The 25,567-nt window shown below is 39.0% G+C and overlaps 1 protein-coding gene across 1 annotated transcript; it reads left to right on the top strand.

Annotated features, from left to right (window-relative positions):
• The first annotated feature begins 201 nt into the window (after nt 1-201).
• On the top strand, nt 202-25,544 carry LOC122356415 (mitogen-activated protein kinase kinase kinase 4-like). The gene is given in 30 exon segments (XM_043255094.1): nt 202-256; nt 9,224-9,375; nt 9,378-9,398; nt 9,840-10,007; nt 10,010-11,160; nt 12,280-12,507; nt 13,061-13,213; nt 13,688-13,845; nt 14,000-14,116; nt 14,671-14,770; nt 14,853-14,936; nt 15,029-15,298; nt 15,498-15,647; nt 15,969-16,130; nt 16,825-16,877; nt 16,879-16,956; nt 17,466-17,544; nt 17,627-17,705; nt 17,817-17,916; nt 18,264-18,392; nt 20,487-20,587; nt 20,676-20,756; nt 21,238-21,429; nt 21,512-21,582; nt 21,674-21,790; nt 21,868-22,027; nt 22,208-22,330; nt 23,322-23,428; nt 23,806-23,985; nt 24,749-25,544. Coding segments are annotated over 30 exon segments (4,608 nt in total). The 5' UTR covers nt 202-233; the 3' UTR covers nt 24,770-25,544.
• The last annotated feature ends 23 nt before the right edge of the window (nt 25,545-25,567 follow it).

Below are 25,567 nucleotides of genomic sequence, written 5' to 3'. Positions count from 1 at the left end.
AGCTGCCGTAGAGTCAGTGTGTGTGTCACTCCCTCATCGGCGGCTCGCTGCTGGAAACATGGCGTCAGTGCACACACGGGCGAGCCTCAACTCTGCAAACGGGTAGAGAAAGAAAGTGTGCACCGGGACTCGCATCGCACACCAGTCTTTGCAAAGTCGGCCTCTTTTTCCTGGACATGTTCTGTTTCGTGCACGGGTGAACGGAGACCAATCCTGTCGATTCGGCCCCGGTTATGGAGCCTCCGGATGAGATCAGGTAAGGGAAGCGCATCAGAACCAGCGCGAGCGTGTTTGAGTCTGTGTTTGTGTATGTATGCACGAATGTGTGCGTGATCACGCAAGTACACAGCCGGGATTCAGGACACACTGCCAAATAGTGCGCCTATTGAGACCGTATTGGGCGCGACTAGAGCGCACGCGCGCTGCAGCTTCAACCCACTTGTGAAAGGAAATCCGAGTCATTTCCGCGAATCGTTCGCTTCAGCGGAAAGATTCAGCAGTCTGTTATGACAGACCTCCACTGTATATTTCGTGCTTAAAAGCAACCGCTGTTTATTATGTGTTTATATCGTTTTATTAATAAACGTATGTATGTTCGATGTGAAGCATGTGCGATTTAGCTTATTTAAAAACAAAAACTTAGTGATACAAGTTGCATGCACTTTTTATGTGCGCTGATAAAACGTAATTCACCCCCAGAATTAACATGTATTTTGCATTTATTCACCCTTTGGTTATTTAAAACTTGTATGTAATTATTTAAAACTAATAAAAAAAATATTTTTAAGAATGTTTGGTAACCGACCTAATAGTGTCCATTGAATGAGAACTAGTGCTTTCAAACGATTAATTGCATCCAAAATAAACTGTTTTTAAATACACAAAAAAAGATATTAAGTATATTTATAATATTATATGAATTCAAATTTACATATAAATATTTTGAAAATGTAATATTTTAAAATATGTGTGTACCTAATAAATGTACACAGAACATGCATTACGCAAATAAAAACTTTTATTTTGGAATCAATTAATAATTTGACAGCAATAATGCGAACTGTTGATACTAGCAATGATCAAAGTATCATGTTTTTGTTCCATAGAATAAAGAAATTCATACATGTCTGAAACAACTTGAAGGAGAATAAATATTTTGAGAGAAAATTGCTGATTTTTTTTTTGGGTGGACTACCCCTTTAATGAGTTGACTTGCACCGCTCGGATCGATTCAGTCCAGTTCAGATTGCTTTGTATGCAGTTCAATTCTTCGAAAAGAACCGACTCAATAAAATGATTCATTCGCGAATCGGGCATCGCTGCAACTCGCTTCCTGCCACAAAGTGGTCCCGCTTTGCAGCGCAACACTAAGCAGAATTTTACATTAAAGTTGCAAACTTTTGTACAAGGGTTGAAAACGGCTACCCCAAAGCAAGCGTATGCACGATCACATCCGTTTCTGTGAGGAAAACACAGCGTTGATGGAAACAAGCCGACTCGTGGAAAAGGTAAAGAGATTTTGCGTCTATGTGCAAGATCATTGTACTCAGCTAGCGCGCGTTATGTGCGGCGTCCCTCTCTTTTTTTACTTTCTTCAGTGTGCCCTTTAAAGTTTCAGCAGTGTGTACTATTTCAGTGTTTTATTGCATGAACAGGTCACCGGTTATATCCGGTCTCGATCTCAGGGTGCGATTATACATTTTGAGGTCGTCGGTTCAGTGTTCGAGTTTGTTTGCATCATTCCTCGAGTGCAAAGTGAGTTGCACAGAACTCTAAAAAAAAACCAACAACAACAAGCACTACGATTGAAGTTGGACGTTGATCCGATAGCCGGTATGAAGCAACAGTCGTGATTGAATATAAAATATCCAGCCGGTCCATCACGAGCCCTATGAGTCAGATTGACACACACTCCCTCAGAGAGTTGGGGAAATGTTTGATTTGCTATTCCCAGAAATCACCCGGCTGCGCTCTACTGAGCAGGGATTCTTGGATTTGACGCTCAACATCTAATTTCCCAGTGTTGTAATCGGGGAATCTAGTTTGTGTTTTATTTTTAAAATTCAGTGGCGTTTGAAGTTTTTTCGAGACTTATGTGATGCCTACAGCTTGTTCTGACATATCAGTTCCCCCATATGTCTTGCTGGCCTGTGGCCGCATGCCTTTTTTGTTTGTTTGCTGTCATAAATGTTCTCTTGCAAGAGTCTCTCTCTCTCTTTAAGGTCAGAAAATGTTGTTTGCCCACTGCCATGTGCACAAGGTTTCAGGTGATAAAGCCCAGTGGAATGTTCAGTTGCGGTGTTTTCATAGTTTTGTCTCTTATGACCCCACGCGACGTCACCAAAAGTGTTTGCCCTGAATGCCTGGCGACAGCTTCTCAAGAATGCCTTGTTTTGTCTCTTTTCCTGCTCTCCCCACCCTTCCTAGCAATTCTTCTTGATAAACTGCTTTCATTGGTGAGTGTTAATGATAGAGATAACTGGTTTAGTATGCGAGGCCGGAGATTGGTTGTGCGCTTTACTTTCTTTTTTTTTTTCGTGCAGTTCATGCGAACTGAGCCGCTAAGAGGTTAACAGTAAAATCTGAGTGCATTTGCTTTTATAGGTTGGAAAATTGCTTAGTGTATCAAGAATGTATTCCTTGGCCTTGTGTGGTAACTTAAGGTCAGGCTGATGCCTTGAAACGCTTTGGAATCTTTAGTGCGTATGTTATTCAGTAACATTATTGGTTGTTCTGCTGCTGTCAAGGAAGCAGTTCTTTAGTATGGTTGTTTAACTTGCAGAACTGATGTTTTGACGTTTTACGTCATTGTGCAGCATGCTGTAAATCCCATCCCTGTTCATTTATGACCACAAGCATGCCTCAATTCCAGGATGTGGTGCACTAAAAGAATGTTGACCTCACGTCCTGGAGGCACCCGTGGCTGGATCTCATTAATTTATTTCTTTGCACAGTCCATGGTGCAAAGCTACAGATTGCTTTCAGTAGCACATCTTATGTGACTTCTGTAGAATCATTTTGCACTTAAAGGAGTGGTTCACCCAAAAATGAAAATTACCCCATATTTTACTCACCCTGAAGTCATCCTAGGTGTATATGACTTTCTTCTTTCAGGTGAACGGAGTCAGAGTTTTTAAAAAATGTATCCTTGCTCTTCCGAGCAATGTGGGTGGAAAGTAGCTTTGTAAATCGTATATATTCGCACATACTGCAGGATAAAACTAACATATACACCTCTGCCAAGTTCACGCTTCTTGGCTGACTTCTGACTTGACGTATGACGTAAGTTGTGATAAATTGAGTCATAGGTCAGCAAAGAAGACGGAACTTGGTGTTCTCTTGGAAAATAACGTGGGTCAGTTATTCACTTTATAATTTTAAAAATAAAGTTATTTATTGCGGATATATCGAAATGTTTCAGAGCTTCAAAATAATGGCCACCATTCACCCGCATTACCAAGCTTGGAAGAAAACTAAAAACGAAGTCTTTTATCAGCGGCATTATAGATATTCAAAATATGAATAAGTTAATGTTTATTTGTAATGTCAAAAATTCAGTATTCCAAAATAGCAAACAAGAAATAGCTTGTGAAACTAATATAGTAACAATATATTAGTTTATTATTTATATAATATTAACAATAAAAATAATGCGTAATTTTCACAAACATACACAATTTTCATTCAAATTTGCTAAATAATGTAGCAGTAGACAGCAGTATTTACCTTTATTTAGGAAGATGTTCAAAAGCATGCAAAATGGAATGCAGTGATGCAAGCAAAAAACTAATAGCAAAGAGGTAATAAACATATTAATTTCCTTTTCTCAATTAATTTGTCGTATGTGACAAGGAGTTTGCACCTACTAGTAAAATAAACCCTTTTTTTCATTGCCAAAATGATTTAGATATAGTATCGGATGTTCCAAGCAGCCCTAGTAGTTCACGCAGCTCGCACAGCAGTTTTATGCGTATGTTTCTGATAATTCTTTCCTCTATGCTCTATATTTTGGTTTGAAGTGTAGTTTTATGGTTTGCATGTTGGCCAAGCACCTGCATTTCTCTGCCCAGCGGAGCTTCAAGCCACTGTGTCCTCTTTTCAACTTGTCTTCAGGAAGGAAATACTGAGATGTAACGCATATCTTCCTAAAGCGATCACTTGTCTAGCTAAACTCCCAAAACAGTCTTTAGTTTATCATGTAAAACCTTCCATTATGCTTTCAATTGTCCGGAGAGGGTGTGCACCAGGCGTGGAGGTTAAAATAGCAGCTTATGTCGAGTCCTCAATGCAGAGGTATCGGCTAGACAATGTTGGTGGATTTTCATTGGTCCCACGTGCCACTCTCAGTCCATTCTGCTCCGCATGCTCTTGTCTTAATGTCACCCACCCACACACACACACACACACACACACAAGTCTGCCTTGCGGCCTCAAATGGTCATTATGCGGACACAGGAAATGATATTGTACAAATCTGTGGCATAGTGATGGGAAATAGAGCAAAGGAAGTGGCTTGTTTTAAAATTAGAGGAAGTCTGCTTTAGCATTCCTGGAACTCACTTTTCATAATGTGACTTTTTGCTATTATCCAGTTCATTCATCCATGGCCAACGTCAGTCACTCCATGCATAAGTTATATAGGCTACAATTATAGCAATGAATCATAGATCCAATTTGTGCCCATAGAGATCTTATTTAAGAGGCCAGCCTTTATTTTAACAAGTAACATTACTTTAATCTAGTTTGAATCATGCAATTATAGGCAATGTTTTTTTTCTTGCAGAATGCAGATGTATTCTTAGCGTGGAAGTACGTGCACATTGTGACACGGAGGATGCAAATCAATAAGACTGAAACCTCAAAGTGCTGCAGTTGTGCAGCTTTCACAATAACGAAAATGTGCAGGAATGAAAGAGCCGTTCTGTGTCTTGATAGGTTTAGTAATGGAGTTTAGTAATGACCCATTGCATCCCTATTGACGGTGCAGTAGGACATAATTCTGACAGGCACATTACAGACACTTCTGCAGTGCAGAAGAAGAAGAAGAAGAATCAACACCAATCAGAGCTGCGAATAAGGTTTATTTTTTATTTTTTTACAAAGTCCCAGCGCAAACATTCAGCATCAGTTGATCCAGTGTTTTCTTCACATTCAGGCTGCTCGAACAAATCACTTGCAGTTTTATTTTGGCACTGCTTGTGATACAGAAATGGCACGCTTCAATTTAAACTTTCTGTGCACGCTCAGAAACGCGCATGCAAAAATCCAAACCAGAATCATGACGCTTCCTTACACGGATTATACCTTCGCGTCTGTGAGGAAATACTGAATATCAATTGCATGACGACATGAGCTCAGAGAAAAACACTCAAGGGAACATCACAGTCCAGCGGAGTTGTTTACTAACAACATCTCTGGATTTTATTTCCAGTGCTTGTGGGGAAAGGTCATATGGGTGTAAATGTGGTGCTTGTGCTGCAATTAACAATTGATTCTGCTCAATTAAAAAAAATCTAATTGCTGTTATGATGCATTGTGTGTATTTTATTCGGCAAGGGCACGTTAAAGGCACAATATTGTAAGATTTTTGTAATAACATATCCAAAAACCACTTGCACAGTGTTGCATATTTTATGCAGTTGTTTACTTGCGTTATCTCAGAAGTTCTGTAGTTCTGATTTAAATAATGACCCATACCTGTCAAGGACGCAATATTTGTGCTATCCTCGGTTTCTGTCTATAAATACTACAGTAACACACGTAGACGGTGTTGGTAGTTATTCTGCAAGTGCATTTTAGTAATCATGGATCACGATTATACTTTACAAGTTTCGGAAAATCATTTTAAATTAATCATTTTATTAATGCATGAAAGTAAGGGGTTATTTAACTCATTTCTATTTACTAATTGCATTAACAAATGCAATATACTATTCGTTAAACTTTATTTTCAGGGTTTTAACTTTCATAAATATAAAGTGTACCAGCATTTCCACACAAAATATGAAGCAACAAAATTGTTTTCAACATTGATCAAATAAATTGCAATGATCATGTTACACTGAAACGCTGGAGTAATGAAAATGAAAATCCTGCTTTGCATCACAGGAATAACATTTTAAAATATATTGAAATGTTTTTTTTTTTACTTTTTAAAATCAAATAAATTAAGCAGAAGAATTTCAGTTATTAATTGTAATGTTTCCAAACTTTTAGCAAATACTTTAATAAGAACAATTCTATATGCTATACTTTACTATATTATAGTACTTTATTATAATATATTATATTGTATTATATTGCTATCATGATTAAGTGCTGCTTTTAATTTTAACAGGACAATAGTGTGTATTCTTACAGTATATCTTTTTAATGTGCCGATATATACATTTAATAAGTGCTGCAGGCATGGCTTGTGGCCGCAACTTGGTATGTGGTCAGATTTTCCTTCTGCTTTGTCTCTAGCTGATCACATGCCTAAATGCGTCTTCCATTCATGCTTAGTCTGCAATAGCATAACCAAATGCGTGGAGATATTCAAATACATATGATAACAGGCAAATAAGGCAGCCGTCATAATGTTCTGAGGTTTTAAATGATTATACAGACCTTATATGTTGCTACAACTTCTTCCACTGATGATATAAATACATTAATTTAGACTAGGGCTGCGCAATTAATCAAATTCGATTTTCACATGCATTTTGTCAGTAAAGCCGGTTTTCAGGTGAATCACCCCTGATTATGAACATGATATTTCCTAGTAAATGCTTGCCCATCTGAAAACTGGATGATTTACTACTAATCACAGAACTGGCTGTACTGATGAGATGTGCATGATAATTAAATTCGATGAATTGCACAACCCTAATTTAGACCACTTAACCTAGTGATTGGTTTTGAACGTAAAGAGACTTTCTACCAGCATAGCACAAAAAGAATACATACAGGGTCTTTGATTAAACTTAGGTGTTTTTTTTTTTATTTAGTACCTACTTTCTGAATATAAATGTTTCTTTATAAATTGCCGTTTTGATTTTGTTTTGAAAATGTTTAACATTGCAAATTGAGCTCCCAAGCATGCATATGATCATGTTCATTTAGTGGGAAACTTTATGGGGCCTAGGACCATTTGTTAAAGTAAAATACAAATAATATGCAAATACATGATATAATATAAAGGATCGTAGTGGGCCCGTTAGGTCCTAATTATTTTTATTTTTATTTTTTTGCTAAAAGCGTTCAAGGCATAAATAATTTCAGCAATATCGTCCATTCCCATCGCTTGCTGCAACCAGCCATGAGACGCTGAGACTCTTTGGTCCACGTGCCACTCTCACACAATGAAGTGTTGCAGGCTACAACAATGACTCCAGTGGCGGATGGGGGTCAGAGTTCACTGGCCTCTCTTGACTGCAGCGAGGCAGATGTGGTCAGCTCTGTTTATGGCCCTCGTCAAAGGCTGTAACATTCCTCTGCTGTATAGTTTGTTCCTGATAACCTTGGACGAGCTATTCAGTAGACCTGAGCTCCATATGCAGCCGTAAATCAACAGCTTGTGTTGCTTTTGTGCGTTATGGGGTTGCACTCCGCGGTGCTCCTGCGGGTTGGATGCCTTTCAGTGGGGTGATAGAACAGAGGCAGAATTCTCTAGATCTTTCTGCTCTAGTGCTCAAGCAGCGTTCAATGAAGATACGTCATGACAACCAAACAAACAGCCGGAGCCTGGGTGATTTCACCATTTCCTGTGTCATTCCTAAAGGGTTTGGTCACAGTTAGACTCTGCCCAGGGCTGCACCTTTAAACGCAAACACTATGTCACTCTCACAGCAAGATTTTGAGAGTCGGACTAGGCTGTTTGAGCCAAAAATTTGCACAGAAACACCCAGCATTCAACAGTTTGCTTTCTGTACAGGTGTTCTTTACATGCATATTTGCTTACAGAGAATAGTAGACATTATGGAAACTTATGGAGTTTTTGCCCACTGTTTTCATTGTTGAAAAAGACACATTCATTTGCATGTAGCGTGTGTAAATGTAGGCTTGCACGATTTGAAAAAAATAGTTGAAATTGTGACATGTCTGCAGATTTTGGGACTGTCAAAGTCTGCAGCTTAATTAAATAATTAAAAGCGCTACATATTTGAAGAATGGCTTTATTTTCAGAAAATGCCGCTGCTCATTTGCATCTTTGCATGCACTGTGAGTTTTGGTCACTTATAATGTGCATTTGGGAACACGTCATGCCAACAGTCCTCCCAAACTTGTAATAATAAGCAACCGCTGTCAACAAAAGAAAAGCTTTAAATATAAGTTAAGTAAATGAGGACATTAGAGATGATAACAATAAAAATTGAAGATGATAAATATTAGTATTGTATTTATTAGTTTGACTTTCAATATATATTTTTTTTTAAATCAGAAAAGTCAGAATTTGACTTTTTTTTTTTTTTTTTTTTTTTTTTTTTTTTTTTCCAAAATTGTGCAAGCATAGTAAATTGTTCTAAAGTGATGTGAGTTAGCTAAATGTAAATTATGGGTCTTGGGGTGGTATCCATATGTTAAGTGGCGGCAGCGGTGGGGTGCAGGGTGTCGGGCGGGCTGTGTCTGAATGTTCTGGCACGAGGACCACAATACCCTGCAGCAGGTGTCTGGGGGGACTTTTGGGCTGACTGGAGACTCCCTGGGGATTGTGGGTGAATTTATGTATGTGTGAGGGGCAGATGGATGACTCCTGGCTTTGCTCTGAGTGGTCTTTGTGAGTGGAATCACAGATTAACTCAACCAAAGTCTGACCCTACTGTGAAAGTGATCCCTTCCTCCATTGCCTGACAATGGCCCTGTATCAATATCATCTTCCTCCCACACACACACACACACACACACACAGAGAGAGACATGCACGTGTCCAAATACACCTACATACACAGTTTGTCTCAGCATGATGGCGAGTTTTGCACCAGTTAGTAAATCAGTCCTTTTTTCTCTTCATTTTCTATGGGTCGAATTTCCTCTCTCCAATTTGTAATCCTAAAAACTAATATAGTTTTAATATAAACTAATATAAACAAAAATAAATACCCTTATAATGTGCTTCTTGACATTGCATGGATTTATTTGCTATTTTGAAACAAAAATGTGGTTTAGCTTTTAGTTTTACTCAAAGCTGGACTTCATGTTCTGCTCCATACTCATATTTTGAATTGTTGTGATTTCTGTCCAGGCTCAAGGACTCGTCCGAAGATGTGCCCCAGCAGAACACTGAGGTGGATGAGTCTTGGGACGAGCCCAGTCAGGAAGAGGAGGCTCTCTACAGCACCTCCCCTCCCCGCACTTCTCGGCAGATAAAACGCATGTCCAACAAACACCAGAAAAGCAGCCAGGGTCAAAGGGCAAGGGTGAGAGCACTTAACTTTGCAAATTTCTGAAACATATGGTGTTAGGGCCCCAGTGATGTCAGTGGTGCACAGCCATCATTCTAAAGTGACATTCAGGAGCTTAAGATCATGCTGACTAAAAAAACAAAAAAACAGTCATTCTAGCCCTGTGCACTGACATTTAATTAATAAGGGGAAAAATAATTAAAATAATTTTTAATTGAAGAATAATAACTACGGCAGCAACAGCTGAGCAAAGTTGGTCATGACTGATTAAAAAAAAAGTCAACCATATTCAGTTCAGCAGTTGTGCATAAAATTGAATTGCATAAAAATGAAGACTAAATATATATAGAGAGAAATTAGACTTTTTGTAACCACGTTGCAATAAGTGGGTTGTCTCTGTTTTTGTAACCTCATTCCAATAAATGGGTTGTCTCTGTCACTAACTTTCATCAACAGAGAAGCTGTGTTCCTCCAGCCCATTGTCTCAACGAGAACGCGAGGGAGCCAGATCAGCCGAACCTCCTGAAGAGCACAGCTACAAGCAAGAAAAGAAGCAGCGCTTCAACCAGCGCTCCAACGAGCGGGACAGCAAGAAGAAGTTTGAGGGCTCCTTCATGCTGGATCCGTGTCCAAGACCAGTGCCATCGGCTCCAGAAACATGGATCCCCGCAAGCCCTACCTGAGCCTAGGCATGATGCCCGTTCGCACTCACCGGCAGACCTCACGCTCAGACTGTCCGGCAGACCGCCTTAAATTCTTTGAGACTCTGCGGCTGCTGCTTAAGCTTACCTCCATGTCATCTAAGAAAAAAGAGAAAGAGCAGCGAGGCCTGGAGAACACCTTTATGGGCCAGAACAATGAGGTCATCTGGTTGGAGTTGCAGGCCTGGCATGCCCGCCGTAATGTTGCCGAGCAGGACTTGTACCTGTACACTGCCCGCCAAGCCATACCTGACATCATCAACGAGGTTCTGCACTTCAAAGTTGATTATAGCAGCTTATCTGGACTTGAGAGCAACGTCTCATTCGAGGAGAGCAACTTCTGTCCTGGAGAAACCAATTGTAGGAACGATCCGCTAAGCTTTAGCACCTGCTCCACGTCATGGGGAGAAATCGACGCCGCTGCTCCGTTTTCCTCAGTGCTGGATTGCCGGGAGCACCTGCAAAGGCAGCGAGTAGCTTTCGATCAGGTCAAGAGGGTCATGTCGCTGTTAGAATCAGTGGAGGCTCTGTATCCGTCACTTCAAACCTTGCAGAAAGACTATGAAAAGTACGCGGCTTGGGACTTCCAGGGCAGGGTGCAGGCGCTCTGCTTGTGGCTCAATATCACTCAGGACCTGAACCAGAAGCTGCGCGTCATGGGCACCGTGCTGGGCCTCAGGGACCTTTCCCGCATCGGCTGGCCCATCTTTGAGATCCCCTCGCCTCGCTGCTCCCGTGGCAATGAGGACGATGAGGTGGACGAGGATGAGACAGAGTCCACCGCTACCTTCACTGCCGACAACGACGGTGAGGAAAGGACTTTGAGTGAGGCGACCAGTGACGGGGAGCAGTCGCCTTGCTCCACGCCAAAGTTTTCACGCCTCCTCTCAGAGGAGGAGTTCCTCCCGCAGGACAACGAGACCTGCTACTGTCCCACCGCCATATACAGGCCGTTTGTGGATAAGGCACTTAAACAGATGGGATTGCGTAAACTGATCCTCAGACTGCACAAGCTGATGGACCGCTCGCTGCAGAGGTCTAGAACTGCTCTGTCAAGTCACATGCCCACTCAAGAGGTGAGAGAGCTACTGAGTGTTGGCTGAATGGTAGTTTGGTTTTGAACGTGTGGAATATCGGAAGAAATGGGAAAACAAAATTCCTTTTGGCTTTACGGCACTTTGGAAAGAATGAGAAGCTGAGAAGGATTAGTTCACCCCAAAATGAGAATACTTTTATCATTACCTCACCTTCATTTTGTTCCAGAACTCTAGACTTTTCTGCTTCTTTTGAGTACAAAAGGGGAACTATACTGGTTGCTCTTTCATGCAGTTGCTATAAATGACAACTAGACCTTCAAGCTCCAAAAATGTCAAAGTCGTTATACAAATCATTGTGTTTATGTCCAGTGAGCTGTTTACCACTGGAAATGGGTCACTGAGTCAGTAAAGTAAATGAGTTAGATTGGTGAATGAATCATTCCACCACTTTTGTGAACGTATAGGCAGATTTGTAAAAAAAAAAAAAAAAATAATAATAATACTTTTTTGTAACTGTTTCACACATATATTAGGCTAATTTATATCACTGCTAGCAGAGGTAGATGTCAGTATTTTAAATCTGTTTTTGAATTTTTGTTTTGGGTCACCATTGACTTTGGTTGTAGGAAAAAATACTATGGAAGTCAATGGTGACCCAAAACGCTTTTCTCGTACAGTGAAATATTTCATTAATTTTAGTTTTATTTAGCTAAAATAAAAGCAGTGGTTGTTGATAGGATGAAAGAAAATATGATTTGTTTTGAAGCCTGAAGGTCCCATTCTTTTAGTTTATATAATATATATATATATATATATATATATATATATATATATATATATATATATATATATATATATATATATATATATATATATATATATATATTTTTAAGTAGCAGACAGCAAGGAAATGCATTAGAAACTTATGTGTTCTGCCAAACGAAAGTCGTATAAGTCTGGAACAACATGAGGGTGAAAGAACTTCTTTTAGAGATGGGTGTCAGTGTATTGTTTTTTTTATTGTACTATTAGTATTTGTGCAATATCTTGTAATCAATGTTTTCTGTTTATTACCACAACCATATGCTGAATTTCACTGTCCATGTTCTCATTGCTCTGTTCCTGTTAGTTGTCAGCGGTCCCGGTTATTCTTTGCAGCACTGTGACTACCTTCCAGAGCTATCTCGTCACGTGTCTGGTCAGGTGGAGGAGGAGGAGGAGTCGGGACGAGTATCGTGCAAGGAGCTAGTGGACATGGACCTACCCTCATTCCGGCCGGCCTTCTTGGTGCTTTGCCGTGTGCTGCTAAATGTTATTCACGAGTGCCTCAAACTGCGCCTTGAGCAAAGGCCTGCAGGGGAACCGTCCTTGCTCAGCATCAAGCAGGTCATTGCTTGCATATACCCACATGTTGTGAAAACATAGCCATTCAAACATTTGGGGTTAAATTAATCAAAAATAATCAAAAGACATGGTGTTACAAGAGATTTCAAGTAAATTGCATTTCTTTAAAATGATATTATATCCTATAAGAATCATGCAAAAATATTAAGCACCACAACTCTTTTCAACATTGATAAGATATGTTGGAATAATTTCTGAAGGACCATGTGACATTGAAGACTGGAGTAGTGCTGCTAAAAATCCTTGCCATCACTGTAATAATATAACTTTTTTATTTTTATTTTTTATTTAAATTTCAATTATATTTAACAATGTTTTGTTATTCTCTATAGTTCTTATGCTTATATATTATTATATAAGTTATATTTATTTTATTTTTCTTTATTCTTTATTATTCCTATGTTATGTTTTATGTATTATTGTGTCTGACTCTCTTCAAGACTCATAAAGTACATTCAGCATGACTAAATTAAACCCCATAAAATGATTTCTGTAGACATCAAAAATGGCCGACTTGTGTTTTTGTGTGTTGTAGTTGGTGCGTGAGTGTAAAGAGGTTCTTAAAGGAGGGCTCCTGATGAAACAGTACTATCAGTTCATGCTGCGAGGTGTCGTCACTGACCCCCAGGGTTTGCAGACTAACACCAACATCGATGAGTTTGAGGAGGATCTGCACAAAATGCTAGAGGTGGGTTAAGGACTGACTGCTTTTATAATTTTATTTACAGGCTTTCTTGTTTAATTACCTTTACATTCATGACCAAGTGACAGTGAATCATAGAGGAAGTCAATCTCGCTATGCTAAATTCCAATAAACACCCGAATTTGACCCAGATTCTGCATAATGGTAGGAGTCTGACGTGTATTTTGTCATAAATACGCATGACTGCCTGTAATCATCACAAATGAGGACATTAGAGATAACAATACAATTGTTTAATTGTGACTCAATAGGAGTGGTTCTCTGTTTTTGATCGCCACTAATACCTGTGCTTTTTGCCCTTTTTTACATTATAAAAGAAAAAACTAATAACAAATGATAAAATAAAGATGTATGCTTCTGCAGTTTTTCTAAAATAATCCAGCAAACACCTGCAATCATGAACAGCAGTGGTTTCAATAGCTGCATTTAGAAGAATGCTTTCTGTGTCTGTGCATTCAGGTGTACTTTGACTACATGCGCAGCTGGATCCAGATGTTACAGCAGCTGCCTCAAGCCTCCCACAGTCTGAAGAACCTGCTGGAGGAGGAGTGGAATTTCACCAAAGTCATCACTCCATATATCCGGGGTGGAGAAGCCCAGTCTGGGAAACTATTTTGGTTAGTGTTTTTCATTGTGCTTTAGCAGTGTCATTTGTACCATAGAAAATCATTTGTTTTTTTTTGTTTTTTTATAAAATTATTGCACTGATCCTTGGGTTGGAATTACATATTAAATGCACAAAAAGCATCACTACTACTTTGTATTTTCCAGTGATATTGCTGGCATGCTGCTAAAATCAACTGGAGACTTTCTGGATGCGGGCCTTCAGAAGAGTGGTAATGAGTTCTGGGAGTGTGCGGATGACAGCACTGCCTCGGATGAAATCAGGTGTGTCTGTGACAACAGTTAATGAGTAATAAACATGGTGCTAGACTTATCATAGCCTGTGGAACACATGTTAGTGCTATATCGTCATATCTGTCGAAATCATTCTAGATAAATATTTTCTCATCTGAAATCTGTAAAACTATTTGGATTGTGAATAGAATAAAAATAGAATAGTATAGACTATCTATCTGAAAATATTAGTTTTTATATTAGTCAAAGAATTTTGAAAAAGTCACAAATACCACAATTTTAAGCAAAACGACCAATTTCAACATTGATATTACTTAGAAATTAAAATTAGAATATTAGAATGATTTTTAAAGGATCATGTGACAGTGAAACCTAGAGTGATGGCTGCTGAGAGTTCACATTTAACTAGAGAATATTTTAAAATATATTTAAAAATATATATATTTATTTTACGTTGTAATAATATTTCACAATATTACTATTCTACTGTAATATTTTGGAGACATCATAAAAAAAAGTATTGTCCACTTAATGACAGATTTTTAAGCATTTAACATTTACCCCTGTTTTCTCTGTCCCTGCAGACGTTCGGTGATTGAGACGAGTCGCTCGCTCAAAGAGCTCTTCCATGAAGCCAGGGAGAGAGCTTCTAAAGCATTAGGCTTTGCCAAAATGCTGCGCAAGGTGTGTTCACTTGGCACTATGTTTGGCCTGTGGTCTCTCACTGTGATGTACAAATGTAACATTCTCCTTTACTTGCACTCAGGATCTTGAGATTGCTGCAGAGTTCAGGTTAACCAGTGGAGTTCCATCTCTCCTCCAAGCCCTGAAGGCCAAGAATTATGTTAAAGTATTAAGACATTCCTCTATATTAATGATAGTCCGCGATAGACAGATGTTCTACGTGTGCTTAATTTTGTCATTGTGTGTCCCTTTTCTCAGGTCCAAATCCCTGCACTGGAGGAGCTCCAGGTGTTTGTTCCTTGTGATCTGATGGAACAACGGCTAGTCATCTTACAGCTGTTGAATGCAGCAGCTGGAAAGGACTGCTCGAAAGAACCAGACGAGATCCCAGAAATTGAGGCCTATCTGCTCATTAGCAAACATGGAGTCGGAGACTCGACCACCGATGGCGCTTGGAACGAGTGGGATGGCACTATGCTCAAACTAGTACCTCAGATGGAGACTGTGGACACATTACGGGCCATGAAGGTATGAAGCTAGGCGTGTGATCTTCAGTTTAACCATAGAGTTGCACAGAAACACATATATATAATTATATATGTATGTATGTGTGTATATATGTGTGTGTATGTATATGTATACGTATATATGTATATACACACACACACACACACACATATATATATGACATAACTGAAAATTATATATATATATATATGATTGCTAGGTGGACAATCTGTTGCTAGTTGTGATGCAGTCAGCCCACCTGGTGACACAACGTAAAGCCTTCCAGCAGTCGATGGAAGAACTTCTCACCCTCAGCCGAGAGCAGACATCCAGCCAACCGCTTATCGTCTCTGCCTTGGAACAGCTCAAGGTGATGCAAACTAACCACCACTAACCATTTCTTTTAGCCGATGTTTGAGTTTTTTAAGACCCACTTTCAAATCACATCATGCAGAGGTTTCAGTCTGTGTCACTTATCGCTGAAGTATATGCGCTTCTTTCTTCACACAATACAAATAAACATGGAAATCCCAGGTTTAAGGAGTGCAGACACTTTCGGTTTTGCTCCATAGACATGAGTTACATTGTGTGGTGATAAGAAAACATATATACAGGGCATCAGCAAACCGGATGTTTGCAAAGCAATTTTGGTTTGAGCTGCTCTTTTAAAAAAGATTTTCTGTCCTTTCAGAATGAGGCTCTCCAGCTGTGCATCAAGATCAACACCGCTATCGACCGTGTGGATTACATGTTCACATCAGAGTTTGAGGCTGAGGTGGAGGAGACGGAGAAGGCCACACTGCAGCAGTATTACAGAGAGGCCATGATCCAGGGCTACAATTTTGCTTTTGAGGTCCGAACCTGATGGGATTCTGTGTATATGAATGCTGCATAACACCTTAAAGTCACCACGAATCAAAATTTCACCACAGTTAGCAAAAAGCAATCCACCTGATCCAATCAATGTCCGATGGACAAATCGAGTTCTGCCATACATTTCACTGTATATGTCACAATATGGAAGAAAAGAACATCACTTCTGGTTAATGTCAACTTAATGTCAGAAAATGTGTTACTGTTGCCATTCCAGTTTTTTTTGGCTGTTAACCAGAACTAGCGATGAGATTGGTGTCGTTTAGAGGTTGAACGTCAATGTGGGTTCCTGCACCCTTTATTCTAAAAACAAGTCTATTATTAGTTGGCTAATAAGCCTAAATTTTCTTCAGTGCTGTTTTTAATCAATGTTTATGTTAATTAGCACAAGAGTAGGGGGAAAATACAAACACTAAAAATATCTCCAATAGGCGCAGAACTAAAACAGATCACCTGTTCAAAAAACAAAAAAACCCCAGCAGTTTCAGTCAGATCTTTGTCAGGCAACATACAGATGTTCCTTGCTGACGTTCAAACTGACAACACACAGCTAAAAGAAGTTCAAGGGGGAAAAAAGCACATTATGGATAAAATGTGAAGTATGAAGAAAGCAAACACATAAGGATTTTTTTCTGAGTCTAATCAATTCAGCATATGTTTTTGCTTTACCACAGTATCATAAAGAGGTTGTGCGGCTGATGTCTGGAGAGTTCAGGCGGCGGATAGGGGCGTTACATCGCTTTTGCCCGCAAGTGGATGAACTTTGTCCTCACAAAGTGTGAAAGTGGAAGAGGCACTCGTCCAAGGTGAGTATGCTCTGTTCCAAAAACAAAGAGGGTGTTGTGTAATTCCTACATAGGCAGCTATCTTTCAGGGCATCTTAACTTTAAAACATCTTAATATAGAACAGTCTTCTTATAAGCATAGAAAACAGCACATATACAAGATTTAAGTTTATATATATATTTTTATTTTTTCTATTATTATTATCTTCACCTTAGACGGAATGTGTATTAGACTTGTTTCAGTGCATTAAAGGATAGCATTTTCTTTATAGGAGGCAAAAAAAGTTTTTCTAAGGCCACTGCATTTTTGTGCTGCCTACATTTTGGAGCGGGAGTGCGTCTGTGCTGCCTTAACATGCTGTCTCTGTAGGAAGCTCACTAGGTTTTGGAGCAGAGCCAGTGTTTCATCCCACAGACATGCTAATGTTCAAAGAAAACGTTTCCAGCTTTCTCAAACGATATTGCCACCTTGTTCTTTTAACAAGCTTTTAAATGTTATATTATAGGTTACGTTTTTATTTTATCTCTAGGTGGGCGACATAAGGCTTTGATTTTCTTCAAGCGATTGAGGCTGCATTTATATCAGCCTTGCCAGAAGATGACTTTCTGGTGAGATATCAATGCACTTTTGTTTTAATATCTGTTTTCGCAATTGCAATTGATTAATAGTTGTTAATCTTGTGTCTTGTAGAGTCTGCAAGCTCTGATGAATGAATGTATAGGGCATGTTATTGGTAAACCGCACAGTCCAGTCAGCAGTATGTATTTTAGTAAGTGCTCTCCTCTTCTGTGGTGTTTAAGGACACTGTTTATGCTCTTAGCTGTTGGTAAGAGTTTAGCAGTAAACTGATTATGGCATCTGATGCAAAATCTTCCATCAGGCACGCGAAACAGCCCTCGACCTGTCAAAGTCCCCCGTTGCCACAGCGATCCTCCAAACCCATTACTCTTTATCCCTTCATCTCATTCTGAGGCCTTCAGGTAGGTCATGCCCTGGGTCTTCAGCAGTAACACATCTTAAAGGCTTTATAATGCTTGTGCATATGTGCCTCCTATGCATGCCCTTGTGTTCTGTTTAAACTGGAGGAGGGTTTAATTAAATGTCACGCTGCGTTTAATGCTGTAGTTTATATTAGAGCTTTAACCACTATCTGTGCTGTAACATCTGTAACATAGAGCTTGATTCGGGGGTGTGTTGTGTTTTGTGTTCGTATGCTGACTTTAGAACATGTGTAAAGCTGTGCCTTATTTAATAATAAACGCTGGCACACATTCGCACATCATCCAAAGCAGAATGCTGAGGCCGTCAGTCTGTTTTTCCACCACAGCTCTCGGAGTCTCCCGTCTGATCTGCGTCCCCAGTTGTGTCCCCCAGGTCCCCGTCCCGCCCCTCCATTACCCCCAGGGGAACAGGGCCATGCCATCAAATCCTCCGGCGGCATCCCCAATGACACCAGGTAGTCAGGACCACCCGTTCTCAAACCCAGATGGAGCTCTGCAAGCATTGCATCCTTGTTAGAACAGCATTTCTCGTGGGTTTTGGGGTGCACGAGCGAATTGGCAAAAATCTGAAATGTAATAAATGTTTCATGCCAACAACAGGATTATGGGTACCAGGAAAAACTTGTAACAGGCTTCTATTTCTTTAAAATGTTCAGTTTTCTCACCCAAGTCCACGAGAAAAGCATGCATTTTCTGAGTAATGCTGTTTTTACACAGCGTATTGTGAAATTAAAGAGGTCATATCACCAGGAATCAAATTTCCTTGAACTACAGAGAGGCGCTACGAAAACAGAACCTTTATAACAACAACTCGGTACAAAAATATATATTTTTGAAACTGCAAAAATGACTCTACAACAGTTTTTGGATTTCATATGTCAGTAAGACAAGATATTAAAATGGTTAGTTCTGTTATGTTATAAGTGTCAGCAATGCTTTGCAAATTTGGGAAAGTTCGCTAAACCTTGTCCAGTATGTAGCGCGATTGTTATAGTTAGCTAAACCCATAAAAACATTTGTTAATTAAAATACAGTAAGCATTAGTCAAAATAAATCGCTATATGGGCATTAAAAATACTAAAATGACAATTATTATTTTTAGATTTTACAAAAACAGAAAATAATACAAATAAAAACAATTTATAAAAACTACAGTAGTCCTTAAGAAATCCCTGAATGTAGCATGCACTGCTCTGCATACACTTCTTAAAAGATCCCAATATTTAAGGGGACATCGGATGCCCATTTTTAGCAAGTTGGTATGATTCTTTAGGGTCTTCAGGGTCCCGAAGGCTTCAATATTCTACTAGAGGGCAGTGCATCAGTGGTCATGGGCGGGTCTGAGCATTATGACTGAGTTTAATTCAGAATCATTTTGTTATTATAATATTGTAAGGTGTGGCATTATTGCAGGATGAGACAGCACAAATGATATTAGACGCAACAAAGCTTCAGCTCACGTGTAAGTGTAGAAAAATGCGCTTATGCTGTATTTCATTTCACGTGGAATTGGGGCATGAAAGGCTCAGCAGCAAAAGGCAGTACGACCTGTTAATCAAAAGGGAGAAAATAGCTATTAACGACTGAATTATTACACAAAAACATTTTTTAAAATAACAAGAAAAAAGCTTAAAATAATAATGGAAAAAAGAGAGTATGATATGACTTCTTTAAGTGCAACACATTTTAAGCACAGTACATGAAAGCGATGTAGTGCTGCTCCTCAAAGTCCTTGCCAGCTAGTTTGGATATACAGTCAGCCCACAAAAACTGTCTTGATTCCACATTGCCGTGCACTTCAATTTTCTATAAGCCCTTAAGCAGATGATTTGCTTGAATGATAAATGTTTGAGCTATGGTCCTTGCGACATTTACTGTGTCCAGCGCTTCCGTATTAATAGCCCCTGTCGAGGCATGCATTAGCACGCATAGTTGGCTTAAACACCCATTTCCGCTGACATCAGGGACGTCACTGAAACAAAAATACACGTTGATCCAAGTGCATAAAGATCTCAAAGCCTTTACGTGCGATTGCTCATTAGTTAATGAAATGTCAAAATATCTTATCCTGATCAGTACTCTGATATATTTCGTGTAACTCCCGAAACCCATAGTGCCGCTCAACACGTTCTCCTTATGACCGCAATAAAAGAATGAGGCTGCATGTTGCAGTGATTTTACCACGGTTTGGCACATCAACAAGTGGAAAGGCTAAAACTCTTAACCATGGTAAAATCACTGTAATGCACGAGTGCCTTGTTGCTTGCCGTAATAATCCGAATAAACAATTCATAGCAATATTACTATCTTTGAAGAGTCGTTGACAGATGACTTGTTCATTAACTGTTGTTGTGTATGGTTTGAAAGGGCTTAATGCTGATTCTTAACACTGCTGCGCTTGAATAGAGCTGGCTTTTCCATTGCTGTGTGATGCATGTCATTATCTAACATGTGTTATTTTACTTATTGCATGCAGTGCGTCTCAACCTGTTACTGTCTGAATGAAGGTGGTGATTGTGTGTAAAATTTGACTCCCTCCTGCCACACAGGGGTTCTAGTGTACACGAGAACGACCGTCTCTCATCTGTGGCGGCGGAGCTGCAGTTTAAGTCCCTCAGTCGCCACTCCAGCCCCACAGAAGACAGAGAAGGTATCCATGTGTTATTTGCAAGTGTCTTTATTTTTATTTTTTATTAAACGCATTCTGTAAGTTTTTTTTTTTTCTCCTGGATTTCCAGAGCCCTCGTATCCCAAAACAGACCCCAGCAGTACCGCCCGTCGCAGCTGGGAGCTCCGCAACTTCATCAGCCAGTCAAAAGGTAAAATAAAGAAATGAAATTACGTAAAAGTTCACGTCAGGAAAGAGGCTAGATAACTTTTCAAAAACTTTTATTTCGGATTCAATTAATCATTTGACAGCATTAATACATTTATGTAAAATTTAAATTGTAGTATTTTAACATTATTACTGTTTTTGCTGTGTTTTTGATCACATGAATCCTGCCTTGGCAATAAAAAGATAAAAAATTCAAACCAACCCCAAACATTCAAACTTTTTAACATTTTAACTAAAACATTTTAATATATAGTTTGAGACTTCAGTAACTGGGACCAATTTTTAAATCAGTTTTGAATTGATTCACTAAAAGTTTTTTTTTTTTTTTTTTTTTTTGTAACTCCTCCTTGCTTAAACAGCTTTTTTTTTTTTACATGTATTATTTATTATTCAAATGTATCACGAAGATTGGCAAATATAATGTATTTTATTTTATTTTTGTACATTTTAAACTTGCCCTGCAGACACCGCAGCACGTCAGAGCCCTATGGAGGCTGTCTGGCGCTCCGTACGCATCTTCGATGACAAGCACTATGCCCTCATGAGGCAGCGAAACATCATCGGACAGGTGTGCAACACCCCCAAGTCCTACGATAACGTCATGCATGTGGGCCTGCGCAAGGTCACATTCAAGTGGCAGAGAGGCAACAAAATAGGTCAGTGGAGATTGCTGTGTGCAGATTGCATAGTAGAGGCCTTTATTGTTACGCTTACCTAACACTTTTTCTTTGCCGACAGGCGAAGGGCAGTATGGAAAGGTTTACACATGCATCAATGTGGACACTGGAGAACTGATGGCCATGAAGGAGGTATGTGCTCGAGCATGTCTATTAATTTGTATGTAAATTAAATGCGACGCACTGTAAGTACTTTAATAACTGTAACCGACTTCGCTTCCAGATTCGCTTTCAGCCCAATGACCACAAAACCATAAAGGAAACGGCGGACGAGCTAAAGATCTTTGAAGGAATCAAACATCCCAACCTTGTCCGCTACTTTGGTGTCGAGTTGCACAGGGTAAAAAGCTTTGCGTCTTTGTGTTATATGTCTCTTCTGTGCTTTTATTCCTCATTGTTCCACCTTCGCTGTTGCAGGAAGAGATGTATATCTTTATGGAGTACTGTGATGAAGGGACCCTGGAGGAAGTGTCTAGACTGGGTCTGCAGGAGCATGTGATCCGTCTCTACAGCAAGCAGATCACCACGGCAATCAACGTGCTCCACGAACACGGCATTGTTCACCGTGACATTAAAGGTGCTCGTTTATCGCTTCATTTGCTTCAATTCCATTTTCTCAATTATTCAAATGATAGATGCCTTTCTGAGATGCAGATGCACAAAATGACATTTTCGCAATTAGCTAGTTAGTGGAACGTCAGTGCAATAATTAATAATTATTTTATTGCAACGCCGTTTGTTATTGTTTACTTTCCAGGAGCCAATATCTTCCTCACGTCGTCGGGCTTGATAAAGCTTGGCGACTTCGGCTGCTCGGTGAAGCTGAAGAACAATGCTCAGACGATGCCTGGAGAGGTGAACAGCACACTGGGAACAGCAGGTGAGAGACTTGAAGTTGTAGTTCTCAGGTTTAGACACCAGAGGGCATGTCAGACCTTTTTTTTTTTTTATACAAGTATGTTGATGTGTCCTAAAGCCACACCTGACATACCACATCTTTATTGTACTGTTTACATGTGTTTTTGTTGTTGTAAAACTCTGAAGCTTGCTGGAGGTCTGAAGTATTTTCTTATCACCAGTGCTGTCAAAAATTAAGCACAAAGGAGTATCTTATGCTTTTATTATGGGACTGTTGTATCTCATGATAATGGGTCTCTTGGCAAACTGAAACATTTCCTGGAAGACATCACACTGTCACCAGAGTTTCATTACAGTTTCATTTTAGTGTTATTTATGTGCTTTAATAATGTTTTGCCGTAGTTGTTAAAATGTTTCAGTGTTCCTGTTTTCTCATTTTTATAAGTTTTTGCTTTTATTATTTTATCTAACTTTATTAGTAAGTTTTAGTTACTACTTAATGCTGATTTACTTATTTTCTGTTAGTTGCCATTTTCATTTTTGTTGAATTTCTCCATATAATATTATAATATTTATACTTGTGGAATCGTTTATACTTTATCTATAAATTTCAATAAACTATCTTTAAAGGTTTAACAATAACACAACAATTACCTCATCACATTATCAATACATTTTAATGTTTAACAAATGGTAGCATTTTCAAAATATAAAAGGAAACTTAAGTGTTAAAATATATAAAATGCTTTCATTAAGCTAAAATTAAATATTAATATTAGACAAAAAATAATGTTTCTTTGACATCAAGCTGAAATAATACGATTAACATACTAAAAATAATAAAATAAAAAAGTACATAAATTGAAACTAAATTTAAAACAGTAAATATACAAATAAAAGCTAAGTAAAAACTTAGGTACCACAAAAGTATATGAATAATAAAAGAACACTATCTGGCATCTGTAGCATTATGATAATTACTACAAAACACATTGTTTTCTCTCTTTTTTTAGCATACATGGCTCCTGAGGTCATAACAAGAGCAAAGGGTGAAGGTCACGGCCGTGCTGCTGATATCTGGAGCCTTGGTTGTGTTCTCATAGAAATGGTCACTGGAAAGGTAAAAAACCTGGAACGTCTGTATATTTTATGCCCGAGTTTGGTTCTGGATTTATCCATGTGCCAGCATTTCCCTAAACTGGTTTGAAGAGGGCTATCTGTTGTGGAAACATGTCCATCCTGCGTTCATTCAACCCCAAATCAAAAGGATTTTCTGGGCTTGTCTAAACGCATGCCTAAACAACCAAACTGGTACTGCTGGATAGGGCTTCTTCAAATGAAATTAATCACTGACAACAAAACAAGATTCAGTATGGGTATTCAAAAGTTTATTGTTTTTGTAGTAGCATCATTTAGAGACTTTTTTTTAGTGTGTATAAAAAACAAATACAAACATCAAGTTGCTTTAAGTAACCCATGTTCTGTTTGTTTATTCAGAGACCTTGGCACGAATATGAGCATAACTTCCAGATCATGTATAAAGTGGGAATGGGCCACAAACCACCCATTCCTGAAAAGCTGAGCACAGAGGGGAAGGACTTCCTGGCCCACTGCCTGGAGAGTGAACCTAAGCGGCGCTGGACCGCTAGTGCCCTGTTGGACCACCCCTTTGTCAAGGTATAAACTCCCTCTCACCCATACAGCTATTTATATCCTTCAGATGATTCATAGGGTTACACATACGCAAAAGATGAGGCGCTGGTTTTCCGGTGCCAGATTTGTACAGAATGCCAAATTTCCAATCTGTTACCCAAATTAGTTCCAACCAGCACTTCTAGTGCATCCACCATGTTACACACTTGAGAAAACATGAAAGCAGACGCTGACGCAACTAAATTCTCACTTTGAGCACTAAACGCAAACAACCAATGATTTATTTTAGTGATGCACCAAAATCTGGCAACTAAATATGGACGATAACTGTGTGATCTTCATCTTCACATTTTTAATGGACGTTAATCAGTTATCTTTTATTCCATGCTGTTTTCAGTTGATACATGAACAAAACTATTTGTACTAACCCCAACATCCAATAATCACAATAAGCTCTGCGTTACTTTACTATTATGCAAAGTCTTAGCTTTAAAATTTGGTCAATTTAACAAAATTCGATTAATGAATGTCATTTTGATTGTCTTTAACAACGATTTGTAGTAGTTTTATCGTTTTTATTTGCATGATTATCAAAGAAATATGCTCTTATTGTTTTTTTTAATTCACTTTGGGGGCTAGTTGAAATTTTGTTTTGAGGGGGAAAAAAATGGTGTAACAAACATTTTGGTGCATACTAATTACAGAGGGGTGAGGTAGACCACAACATGCTGTCACCTGATTGGATGAGGCTGATGGAAATAGCACTAACATGTCTTTTCAACTGCAGGTCTGCACGGATGAAGAGTGACGGGGAAAGACGTGTATTCTCTTAAATGTTTACATAAATGCTAGCACTACTTCACACAGCATGAGGGAGGAAGAAGGAAAAACAGACACGCTCTGCTCGATACTAGCCCCTCGCGACATTAAAAGCTGGGCAAGTCTTACATGTACAGTAACATGGGATGAAATGTGCGAGTGCGTTATGTACATACTGTAAGAATAGGGTTAGGGTTTTTCTTTGTACAAAGCATATTGTAAAATTGAAGTTTAATAGCCACTTTGTTGGTGATTGAGTCACAGGGAATACATGTTAGGAGACTTTAATTCAAGGGACGCTCTCCACACAAAGCATCAGAGAATGGGAGATGGAGGGAGTTTGGCATTGACTGACTGTATGTATAATTTCAATGAGTATTCACTGAAGAAAACATACAAACCTGGGGCTGAAAGTCACAGTAGACAAGATTTTAATTTTCTTTTGTTAAAATTGTATTTTTGTTTGCCTTGCTGCAGAGCCCACTGTTAACAAGTCATATTTAAGCCTATAAGTAGTTGTGCTGCGTCGGCTCAGCCTTGTGCTAGCCAACGGCGTGCCTTTACCATCTGGGTGTACAAGAGCATAATCAACCAATGAGAGGGAAGAGGCCAGTCTGACTCCGCCTTTCTGCTGCTGCTGCACTCGGACGGGTGGACAAATATGCTCTTACAAAAGCATCAACTGCTGGTTCTCTGCTCCTCCAACAGTGTTTGCAATATTTAAAAAAAAAAAAGAATATTAATAAACAGACCGTTTTTTAAAATGGCCTACTTGTCTTTTTATAAA

The sequence above is a fragment of the Puntigrus tetrazona genome, chromosome 13 (assembly GCF_018831695.1).
Source record: "Puntigrus tetrazona isolate hp1 chromosome 13, ASM1883169v1, whole genome shotgun sequence".
NCBI classification, from domain to species: Eukaryota; Metazoa; Chordata; class Actinopteri; order Cypriniformes; family Cyprinidae; genus Puntigrus; species Puntigrus tetrazona.
The sequence above is the reverse complement of the archived record's forward strand: the minus strand, read 5'-3'. Positions and strand labels throughout refer to the sequence as shown.